The sequence below is a fragment of the Bemisia tabaci genome, chromosome 3 (genome assembly GCF_918797505.1).
Source record: "Bemisia tabaci chromosome 3, PGI_BMITA_v3".
In the NCBI taxonomy this organism is placed as follows: Eukaryota; Metazoa; Arthropoda; class Insecta; order Hemiptera; family Aleyrodidae; genus Bemisia; species Bemisia tabaci.
In genome coordinates this window covers 1,373,927-1,386,125 of record NC_092795.1, presented here as the reverse complement: position 1 = coordinate 1,386,125, position 12,199 = coordinate 1,373,927, and the positions used below count along the sequence as shown (strand labels likewise).

Here is a 12,199-nt window from a genome sequence, read left to right as displayed (position 1 = left end):
GATTGGCTCACTTATTGTTAGAACGCCAGAAAACATTTGGTGAAGGTTGTATGTGTATGTCTGTGTCGATAGTGGAAAGTGGAAAGAAAGCCAAAATTAGGAAAAGTCATAGAACTCATAGATCAGAAATCTTCAATTAGTTTTTATGGTCAAGCCTCAAAACAGCGAAACATAGAGGATTTAATGCTGGAAGTGTGGAAGTTATGTGATAAGGAAGTGATAAAACTCTGTTACTGAGGGTTTCCTCGGAACTTTCAATGAATCATTTCAGTGGAAGTTGATATGTGAACTTTGCACTGATACATACTTTTATCAGTTCTTCTCCCACTGCTTGGCACAATAAGTGAAATGTAATCAGCTATGGCGAAAAAAAACGCAGGGGTCCAAGTTGATAGTGACTCCGCTTACCTTTTTTCGGACAGTGGGTCTTGTGACTTCAAAATGGAATACAAGTTCAGACTCAATAAGCTAGTGTTTATTTGCGCTCTCTTTGTTGTTATCAGTATGGTTTATTTTGGTTTCTTTTTCTCAGATAAAGTTTGTGCGCTCTCTAATTTCAAATCTCCAAGTTGTTCTGAAGTTAGTCTAAGAACTCCAACCCCTGAACATGTCGTTAAACTCTTGTCCTTGCTCTCTGATCCATTCAACTCCAAGTTACCGAACCCTGGTCTAAGTTATGACGAAATTATTCATGAGAATTTTCAGTTTGATATGAATGCTCACGACGTAATGGTTTTTTTGCATATTCAAAAGACAGGAGGTACCTCTTTTGGTCGGCATTTAGTACAGGATTTAGATCTGCAAAGACCCTGTACATGTCAGAAGAAGAGAAAACGTTGTTATTGTTTTCGTCCCAACCGTAATGAAAATTGGCTGTTCAGTCGTTATTCTATCGGATGGAAGTGTGGACTCCACGCAGATTGGACAGAACTCTCAAGCTGTGTTGATGCTGAGTTGATAAAGAATGAAGGTGACTCAGTGAAAAGGAGGTAACCCCTTTTTTAATGTATTTTCCATCATTCTTTCTCTATGAAAGCTTGTAATAATACATGCCGCTGTAAAAATTCTACTCTCTATAGTACATTTGAGTTAATTTATTGGAATGTTATCAGCGAGCTTCTGAACTTCTGAAGAAACTGTAGCAAAAGCAGAATGAAAAGGTTTAGTTGCAGTCAATCTGGCCCCCTGGCCTGCCATCTGTCTGTTGCAAATTGAAAAGTTTCATCAAATCTTTGCTCTAACAGCTGCTAGACTGACAGCAGGAGTCTAGTTACAGTGACTCCCATTTTATCATCAACATCTGTCAGGGCATGTCATCAATGGTTACGTGAAGTTGATAAATGTACATCATTGCAACAATTCCACATCTCCAATTACTTGTGTTTTATTTTTTTTTAAAAAAAAAAAAAAAAAAAAAGCCAGCAATAATTACAAGTAATACTACTGGTAAATAATTTCAAAAATACAGCTTGAGTGGAGATTTGTAATACCGTAATGGATGTTGCATGTTTTTCGACTTCTGTCATCAATATGCACTGCATCTAGAGTGCTAACTATCGTTCGTAGGAGGGAAGCAATCATTGAAAACAGACATCTTCCCGTATTTTCCTAGTTAATCTGTTGATCTACTAGTCACTACTTACTGCATGGTCTCTGCATGTAGGCCCACATCATTTGCAATTCAAAGTATGGAATATTTAAAGCAATTCAGGCAGAAGTATTTCAATTATCAATCCTACAAAATTAGTTCAGCCCGAAGAACAAAAATTATTTAGAAGGAAATATCCTGTCTTAAAAAAATTGCAGAGTTAACCCAGCAGGGCAGTAGGTAGGCAGTGGAAAGCAAAGTATGTACAGAGCAGACTGACAAAAGATAAAATTTCAGCTTTTTGGTATAGCCGGCATTTTCATAGCTTTACTTCAACCAGGAGCAAAGATGGAGTGCTGAATTGAGTCATCAAGGGTGATCCAAGATTCTAGGTTGCTCTTTGTTTTTCAAGAATCCTGAGTTTGGTTACTCCTTTTAAAAATAGCATTTTTGTTTTTTGGCTTATTGTAGAGATGGTTCTCAACAGGGATAATAAAGTTTTTATGCACTTACTAGCGCCAATCAACTTTTAAAGTAAGTACCTATTGTCTATAATTTCTTTCCGCTTCAACTGCCTTTGAATGTTAAATAGATCTTGAAAATTCACCACCTTGGTTTTTTTTTGGCTCGGAAGTTTGTTTAATTGTATTTCCTGATCATGGTTAAAAACCACTTTTGTCTCATTTCTTTGTTCTAGGTATTTTTATATATCCCTTCTTAGAGAACCTATCAGCCGCTATTTATCTGAATTTCGCCATGTTCAACGAGGGGCCACCTGGAAAAATTCAAGGCATTGGTGCGGCGGTCGGGTGGCAACGGAGCAAGAGCTGCCCAAATGTTACCCAGGAGTTGTCTGGAGTGATGTTACCTTTGACAGTTTCACTTCTTGTCCTTATAATTTAGCAAATAACAGGTAAGTAAAGTCTCCTAACTCAACATGAAAGAAATTTAATATCAACTATTGCCTCATGTTCAGACAAGATCGATTAGTTTACTGTGTCTTCCAACTGCCTGTATAGTTGCTAATTCTAAGCCCTACACCTCAAGTTGATGGCTTCCTAAGGCTATTATAAATCATTTCCCAGCCCAATAGTTTTACATAAAGGACTGTGCGTGCAGTTACCTAAGCTTTTAATGAGTTTAAGGAGAAAAAACCTGTCATTCATTTACATTTTGGAAAGAAGTTTCGATTAAAAGTAAAGTGAGAACCTACACATAGTTTCATTCACCTTTAAAAACTTCTCTCAGTGGTGTGAAGATCTATTCTCTTCGAAAGGTCGAGGTCTTGTCACAAAGAGTGAACATAATTAGTGGTTTGTGTAAGAATGAGATAAACTGCGAATTATTCCTCTTTGTTTACTCTTTATTTTCTTGCTCCTGCTATTACCATACCTCATTTTATCTTTGTGTGATGATTGATTTTACTTTTGGTGACAGGCAAACTAGAATGATGGCTGACTTGGCTTTGGTTGGTTGTTACAATACATCTTCTTACTCAAAGGAGGACCGAGACCAGATTTTACTCGCAAGTGCAAAAAAGAACTTGGCCAACATGGCATTCTTTGCACTCACAGAGTACCAAAAGGTAAATTTTTATTTATTTACAACCATCTTGTATCTAAATTAGCTTTTTTATTCATATGAAGGTGCACAATTTCTTGGGCATTTATCTTGAAAAACTTGACTGAGATGGTCTAACAATGTCTCAAGTCATATTTGAAAAGTAAAAAAAAACTTACTCCATTGAAGGTACCTAGGTGCTCTCCAACCTATGGTAAATTGTACTCATGTAAATGACCAAATGGTTAGAAAATCTATGGAAAAAGTTGTAAAGCTCTTTGCTGTAACTATTCATTGTATTTTAACTCCTCTTCCAATCGAAGGAGAGGAAAATTTTCTTACTTGGAAGACTTGAAAAATAGATCTCTAATATTCTAGTGTGTGTCACACTTTTGGAGACATCTCTGGATGCACTTCTATATATTGGAGTTAGTCTTGTGCTTAGCGTTTTAGCCTCTAGAGTACCTGTAGCAGTGTAAACCAGTGTAGCACCATAAACTCTCATTAACAGTGCAAAAGTTTTGGAAAACGTTTTACCCAACTTAGAACAAAATTTAATGTTACAACGTTGTTCTAAAAGCTCTCACATTTCTCTAAATCGCAACACGCATTTGAACACACCTGAATCAAATGGCTGTAAAATCGGAACTAGTTAAGATAATTGAAATCCGTAAAAACCAACATGTTTGTCAGTTTATCAGCAATCAGATAAACCCAAGAAAATGTTGATTCGATCATCCGTTGGCCCACTATGGCCAAAGTTCGGTTTCTAATTGATCATACCTCGTAACTCAAAGGTGAGTTTCGAACACTGACCTGTAGGAAAACTATAGACATAAGTAGTTATTTTTTCCAACTACCGTGTACACTCGCAGGTTATCTGCACTTTTTTCCCTGATTTCTACACTCAAAAATCAGGTTGCGGGTTATCTGTGAATCTCACAGAAATTGCATACCTATCAAGCGCTACTTGACGATGCGAGTGAAATAGACCACCGTGGACGCATGTGGGTTAAACAGGAATTTTTCTTCTTTGACTCTTTCAAAATCTGGAGCACGGGTTATCTGTGAGCATATATGGTACCAGAATGATATCTTGGTTATCATCATTCCTCTATAATTTCTATTTTTCATGTTCCAGATCGGTCAGTATGTTTTTGAAGAGACTTTCAATCTGAGATTTGCTGTGACTTTTTCCCAGCATAACTCAACTCTGTCTAACGCCGTCCTAGCAACTCTTACAAAGGACCAAATAGAAAAAATCCGCAGGCTCAATAGCTTGGATATTGAACTCTATGAGTTTGCAAAGTCACTAATGTTTAGGTGCGTAAATTTTTTTCATTCAAACTCAGTCCTTTGCTGAGAATAATAATCGAAAAAACAAAATAAATTATCAATCAGACTCTGCCGTGTCTTCAGGAAAACGTTTCCTTGTAGAATTTGACAAACACAGAGTGCGCTTTTGATATGCAGAAGAATCATTCAACTCTAAAAAGACTGTCTCCCAAGCACAAAATTCCCCAAAAAGTCACAAAAAAAAACTTTTGTTTTACTTTTTTTCTCATTAAAATTTCATTGCATTCTAAGGTAGGTATACAACTTGAAGATACATAATTAAGTATGCTCAGTAATAGACGCATGGAGAAAGATAGTGACCAGGAAAAATTTTGTAGTTTTTTCCAACTTATTTCAAGGAAACGGTTGTTTTAGCGAAGCTAGATTCAATTTTGAACTGAAATTTATTTACGTGCAAAATTGTCGTAGCTACGATATATGTAGGTACTGTAAAATTTGGCTAAAAAGTTTCAGCAAAGTAGATTACAGCATCTACCCTCAAGCATTCATGCATCCGTTTAATGGTGACACAACAAAAATGTATATTTTGTTCACAACGTTTCTAAATGTCCACCTCTACTTCAGTCAAGAAAATATTTCTCGATTTTTCTTTACAAATCACAGAGGACATTACCAAGTAAATTTCAATTCAGTAACAATGATTAGCCATAGTTGAAGAAAATAAAATGTAATGGGAAATGCGCAACATCACAAAATGAGATCTTTGGTTTCATAGTTTTCTTTATGGCAAGCGGTCAAAGTCATTTTTCTAATAGTTAACATATTTCTTTTTCTGCTCAGTCGCTTCAATAAATTACAAATGAGAGATCCTCAATTTGAAGAACGATGGAATCACCTTGGAGAGTTACCAAACAAGACTGAATTCAATTGGGATGATGCGATTGATGATGAAACGACAAAGACCACCTCAGACACGTAGGAGTACGCCCTTCGGACCTCGGTCCTGGCTCCATGAGCTGCATCTAGTCAGGTTTTAATTTCTTCCAATTTTTTGTCAGTCTGTGATCTGGGAATGGACTTCGCTTCTTGATGTTGTTTCCACTTGTTTTAGATCTGAATTACCAGGAATTTTGTCATAATAATCATTGGAGGGGGATTCCAGTTGTACTACACTTTGCAATTAGAAACAACTATTTCTTGATCATCTGTGAAAACACTCATGTGCAAAGGGAAACTAATGGCACATACGTTCTTTCTAAACTGAGCCAGAATCTGTAGTCTCTAATTGCAAAGTGTAGTCAAGTTTGGCAATGGTCCATGGAATCTTGGAGGTAGGTCGGAACGTTTAAAGGTGGAAGTGTGAAATTTGTACTGGTAAAAGCCGTATAGATGGTACCTCCTTTAGGAGTTATGGAGGCCTATAAATTTAGGAATGGCTGTGAGTAAGGTAGTAGGGCACTGCACACATTTGCCTCTGCATCTGTCCTCTATCATAGACAACCAATTGATATTAAAACTAACTTTTATCAGCTTACTATTGAAAGTTGGTTTAAAATTAATGTAAATCTTGTAATGTTATGCAAATGGTGAATTTCATTGAATTTATGCACAAAATTCTCATTCCTGAGGGAAGGTTGGATGGGAAATATGTATGTATACGCATAGCCAAAGTGCAAAACCACATATTTCCATTGCAGCATTTCAAAATTTCTGCTCCTATTTTATTTTTTTAAAGAAAAATAACTTTATAGCTTAACTTTATACAGAATATTCCGTCAACAATGAGGAAAATTCAAGGAAGTTTTCAAGGAATCACGTTGACCAGTTTTTGAATAAAAATAAATTAAGTATGGCAGGCAGTCGCTAACGGGGATACATGGTTTTGCACATTGGCCATCAATATTTTGCTGTTGAAAACCAGGGGATGAAATTAATTCCAATAAATTGAACATCCTCTCATTTTTGTAAGTAATGGAAGGAACTCATCATCAAATGAGGTTTCCCATTTCGTTTTCATTTTTGCTTTTGATACTCTCTTTTTTTCTAAGCGTGTGACTTATGTATGTTTTTAATTTACATGACTGGAAGAGAAATCTATTTTTCTCCAATAATTTCAGTATTATTAATGAAAATCTTTGCTGCTCCAACTACTCGTGAGTGATTTATAATTCTTTCAAATATTTATTTTCACTTGTGCAATAATAATTGTGACAATTTGCATCTTGTTAGAGTAAATTTTAATTTATATTCTTAAAGTCAAACCCCGTGAGAAATTTGCTGTAATGTTGTGGTTCAATTGTCTTTTTCAAAAACCAACAGATGGTTCAGTTTGTTTGAATGCCAGACTGTTCATTTTTACTGAATGAATCGCTAGACAAGGTGCAAATTTAAGCATTTTGATACATGCCATCTGGCGGAAATTTCATATAGAACATGATTCCCACAAAGAATATTACCAAAATCAACTCCTAACCAAGATGTCTACGTTTTTAGTTTACATTGGTTAAGGTAAATTTGAATTTCTCGCTCATGAGAAAAACAATTTTCTACTTGAATTAAATGGCACACCACAACAGTTTTGGCAAGCCTCTTAATCAAGCAATTTTCCCTCTCCTCCTTCCATTGTTTAAAGTCTCAACAACCAGCAACAGCTGAGCCAAAGCATTGAGATATAGGTTTCCTCATTTTCATGCTAGAGAGATTGTTGCAGCAACGCTTAGTTTGCGATTAGACCTATATGGGCTTCTGTTTTTCCCGAAGCAGGAGGTTTCAATTTACGCATCTTAAAACGTCAAATATCTTGGTAATTTATTTTATTTATTTATTTTATTTTACAGTCGGTACATTTATTCCCTTTAAGGGATTGTACAAGTCAGATTACAAGATAATAGTACTACAAGTTAACAATTGTTTCTAACAATCAATAAAAATTTAACACAAATGCTTTTAAGAAATAATTTAATTTAGGCAATGTAAGAGCAAAAATGAAAATGATAGAAGCGATGGATTAAGGCTAGAGCTTTGAGAGGTCTTCAACATGGTAGAACGCACCCTCCAAGACAAAAGCCCTAACCTGGTTAGAAGTTAATGTCTGTAATTTTTGTTGTGCGAATCAAGTTCTACAAGAAATTTTGATGAGGAAACATGCGTCAGAATACTTTTACTTGCACCTTGTCTGGTGGTCAAATGAAATTGAACCTTTTGAACTAGTTATTAAGTATTGTGGAATTTATCGTCTCTCATGCAACTTTGTAAAGGGGTTATATCATATTTTATCTTGTTCAAACTCCTACAATAATCTATGAAAACTGCTTCTCAATTAATGGATTGATCAAACTCATTGAAAATTAGAGGAAATGTCCAAAATTCGAAGTGTTGATCAATATTTTGAAAATTGCAGGCGTCCCATGTCTGTCTGTAACAAACATACCAATATACACTATACAGGTCATGTTTCTCTTACAAATATATTTTTTTCTTTCAATGGAATCTATACCTGATAGTTATAAGACTGTAAATAGGATCGGATTAATTCCGCAAGCCTATGAGCCCTCTAAAGCAATCACTGATTCAACTTTCTATTTATGTCTCATATTGTATTTTTTTTTTTTCCTTTTTTCTTTAATTTTTGCGGTAATCAATCAAAGATCCATTCCACACTATGGTATTTTGCTTTTGTGGTATTTTTTTTAATAAGGACAATGGACATCATTTCAGGAGAAGTGCCACCAACAATACTGCCAGGCTGTAGAAAAACGCTTTATAAGCATTCAAATGTTGCCAAATTTTTTCTTGAAATATATTCATTTCTGGAGAAAATTATGAATTTTTCCTTGAAATTTTCGGACACTTCAGATCAAATTACGAAGAAAATGCTCTGAAAAATCAGGAAAAAATGTCAATAAATTTTCCCGAAAATTCAAGATTTGTCAAAGGAAATTTGACAATGTCTGAAGACTCATACTGCGTCTTTCTTAGTACAGCAGAATAGAATAGTGTGCACAACTTCCGAAAGATAGCATTAGTGGTGTGTTCGCTGCAGTTTTCAGCAGTAAAAATATGAATAACTTGAAATCAACTTTTTAACACTTATTGTCAGTCTATTATTGTTGATAATTCTTCAAATGAGTAACTATATTCTGAAGAGGTTTGTACAAAGTTGAATCAAATAGAATTCAATCCCCTCCCCCCATCCTTATCAATGTGAATCAAGGCTGCCATTTTCTTGCACGAAGTTTTTGGGTTGCTGTTTGAAGCTGAGGGTTGCACTCATTTAATCTGAGAGGTGTACCTCTTCATGTGCCCCTCTAGCGACAGGTTGAGGAAATATTGACCACCTCTGACGTCTCAGAAGACGAGTTCTATGCCAGCAGAATGGCAGTTCTGTTCAAATTGAGTATCCGAATCCTTTTTAAACTCTTCTAATATATGTACCAATGATGACTTTATTGTGATCCTCTGTTCAATTACAATCATCATTCAAGTGTTGTAATGTGGATGCATAAGAATTATACCTGTATACCACTAAAATATTTTAATTTAGTTATGAATAGTGGAAGCTGTCAGATTTTGTAATATTATCATGCAGCTTTGGAGAGTGAACAATTTTTTATTGAGTAAGGAATAAAGTGTTAGTTTCCAGGTTGTATGGAATTTTCTTTTTTTATAGAATTTTTACTTAAATCGTGTTACTTTAGGAGATTACAGTCAATAATTGATCAAATCATAAGTAGCAATTTTAAACTTATGTCCTATTAAGGGGGTAAGCACACCCAGCAGAAAGTTGAACAAGTATTGTCAAGCATACCATTCTGGGATGTTTAATTCTTTGCGGGGTAGAAATGATGTAATATGCCAGTTGTTCTCAACAGATTGTTTGGAAAGGTAGGTATAATGTGTCAAATTTTGGCGAAAAGGAGTCCTAATGTGGAGGAATCGTTGCTTCCAATCCCTTAATTTTTTTGGGAAGATCGTCCGTGCATGTCAATTCATAAATTTGAGGAAGTCTCTGGAAGAAAGGCCCACAAAACATGAGCAAGTCAATTTTTTGGATCTGCTTTATCTTGAACGGCAGATAAGTGGTAGCAATTGTTTGAAAGATGCTGCTCGCCTGTGACTCCTCAGAGAAACAAGCACAATCTGACTATTGTAAGCCCTTCTTTTTGAAACTTCCTTCATTAATTTTGGCGTGTTAAGCCATATATGTATACACAGCAGATGTTGCGTTTCTAAGTTTTGAGAAAATCACGTTTGAAGTTTTCAAAGCTGAGCATTCTGATGTCCGTAAAGCAAACAGGGTTCTATGAGCCCTAAAACTTTAAATTTGAGATTAATGTTAATTAAGATGTACAGAGATTTTAAGAAAAAACCACATCCGGTGTCTTTACTGTGAGGCTTTTCTTAGATATAAAATAAACTACTAAGTTACTGCAAAAGAGGTACCTACAGCGATTGAAATTATTCACTATCGAGTTTTTAAATGATTTGTCAAAAAATTACATGTTTGGTAACTTTCTAAATAGAAAAGAAGAAACAAGATATATCTTATTAGTCTTTTAAAATAGGGAAAAATATTGAAAAAGATGCCATGTCCCATGACACTTGTAGCAGGTCTTACTCACTTTCATGATCAGTGCAATGTGCTCATTATATGTACACTATCCTCAAGATCAGTGAACTTGAGCAAATTGTTTGGAAAAGCATTAAATGTAGACTTCTGCTGTTCTTATATTTAACATGGCTTCTCATATGTATCTCAATGGAAAATCATGCTATAAGTCTGAAACTTGCTACCAACACTCTTGAAGGCTGCAAATTCTACAACAGTGTTAGCCCTAAAAACGACAAATGCTGATATCCACTGTTTATGCAGATATGGCTCCATATTTACATGTATATACCTCGTACAAGCGATTCAGTTACCCTTTCTTGGAGAGAGAGCTTTTCCTCCATCGTTCTTGTAAATTTAATTTGTCTGTTAAGTACACAAAGTACTTCTCTAGTTTTTTCTTTTAATTTTATGTTTTATTTATTTCAGTGTAGCTTGTGCGCTTGTTGTACAGCTGTAAATGTAAGTTTTTACTTGTACGCTTAAATTATTGGAATGAAAGATGATTTCCAAGAAAATATTTCAAAATAGTTGCTACCGGCAACTCATCTGATACTGTCAAGTGTAAGTTGTAAATTTTTGAGACTTTGGCCTAGCTGATAATTTGAACTCCTTAGAGAAAAAACTGTTAATTTGATTTTAAAGTGACTGAAAACGAATTTGAAAGCTTGCATCAATCAAAACATTCACATTACAGCTGCGATCATGCAGCCTATAGACTCAAGAATTTCTTATTCTTATCTTACGAGAGAAATATTTAGGTAGTAAGGTTTTCTTGTGAATTAAGTTGACCATTTTCATTCCTTTTAGCATTTTTGGAACATAATTGACTCTAAAGCAAATCTTTCTTTAAATTACGTGTACTTCTCTGATTTTTTACTTCATTCTTTTTTCCTAGCCATTATGAAAATGTGACTCAAGTTTTGATAGTAATATTAAAAATACCTTGGAGACCATCATGTATGTTGTGGAATTCAACAAGTGAAATAGAGAGAAGAAAGAAGAGTTTTAGAATTTTGGAAATTAATTCTACCAGAATCAATTACTCTAATTATCTGTTTTCGACTTCTGCAAATCTGTTATTTTAATTGCTTTTCTAAGGTGTAGAAAGTGTTTTTTGAAATCAAAATCCTTTCAAGATTTTTCATTTTCCGGAAAATAGGTTTTCATCATAAAAATTTATGCCTAAGTGCCTACAAATTTAATTTTGAAACAGGTCTCACAAAATCAAATAGTATATCGACGGTGAAACTACCAAACCACGAATCTCGTTTGCGGTGTTTAAAAATCTACGCTCACATTTTATTTTTTGGAAGTAGACCAAATCAATATCATTCCTTGAAATTTTCACAGAATTTTCTCCGCGCGAAGAGGAAAAATCACAGAAATTTTCAAGACTGGACGTTAAATAGTTTTTCATTTAAAAAATAACGTATGACAGGAAATCTGCGACGTCGCAAACCGAGATACGTGGTTTGGTAGTTTCACCGTCGATATGTTACTACTTTCCTACATGTAAACTTTATTTTTCCCTTTCCTTTCCGAATAGACAAAACAATTAATCCTCCAAAAGCATTAACTGTGTTTCTGATGAGAATGGAAGAAACTGATCTCCTTTTTTCGTGCATTTTATTTGTTGCCCTGCAGCATGATATTAAAATATTGTATTTCCTTTGGAAAATACACTAAAAATTATTCTAAAAGTTGTTTATTTGTATTTATCTTCTCTGTTTGATGTATCATATCATTGTGCCATTGATTGTGAATATATACATATTTATATTTTTACTTTTTTTGTATCATTTTCCTCTTTGCTCTTGCTCCTAAAGAAATTCAAGCCTATTCGTCTTCAGATATTTTTTGCATCTGAATAGGTACATTAATTTTCAATTGAATCAGTGAGTTCAAAAATGGATCAAAATCATTGTTCAGGAAACACCTCAAACTGCACAGCGGGCGAAGAAGTTAGTTTAAGAAAAACCTTTTTGGTGCCAAAGACCAAGTAGGTACCTTGAGACATTGTAAAGCCCCAAGTTGAAATTGATACACCATGTTTGATGACAGAGAATTAATCGTTTAAAAATTTTCGAGTTGGTGTGTTTTGGTTCTCACTGACTTTCAGATACTGATTTTTCATATTTTGCCCT

General features: G+C 34.7%; 1 protein-coding gene across 1 annotated transcript; it reads left to right on the top strand.

Moving 5' to 3' along the window:
- The first annotated feature begins 35 nt into the window (after positions 1-35).
- On the top strand, positions 36-11,840 carry Hs6st (heparan sulfate 6-O-sulfotransferase). Its single transcript, XM_019053685.2, has 5 exons — positions 36-989; positions 2,286-2,501; positions 3,026-3,173; positions 4,290-4,471; positions 5,285-11,840. The coding sequence occupies exons 1-5, from the start codon at positions 361-363 to the stop codon at positions 5,421-5,423; spliced, it is 1,314 nt and encodes a 437-aa protein (XP_018909230.2). The 5' UTR covers positions 36-360; the 3' UTR covers positions 5,424-11,840.
- The last annotated feature ends 359 nt before the right edge of the window (positions 11,841-12,199 follow it).

Coding starts and splice junctions, on each gene's coding strand:
- Hs6st (XM_019053685.2), top strand. CDS start 361: ATGGCGAAAAAAAACGCAGGGGTCCAAGTTGATAGTGACTCCGCTTAC. Junction 2,502..3,025: donor TATAATTTAGCAAATAACAG/GTAAGTAAAGTC, acceptor TTTTGGTGACAG/GCAAACTAGAATGATGGCTG. Junction 3,174..4,289: donor CACTCACAGAGTACCAAAAG/GTAAATTTTTAT, acceptor TTCATGTTCCAG/ATCGGTCAGTATGTTTTTGA.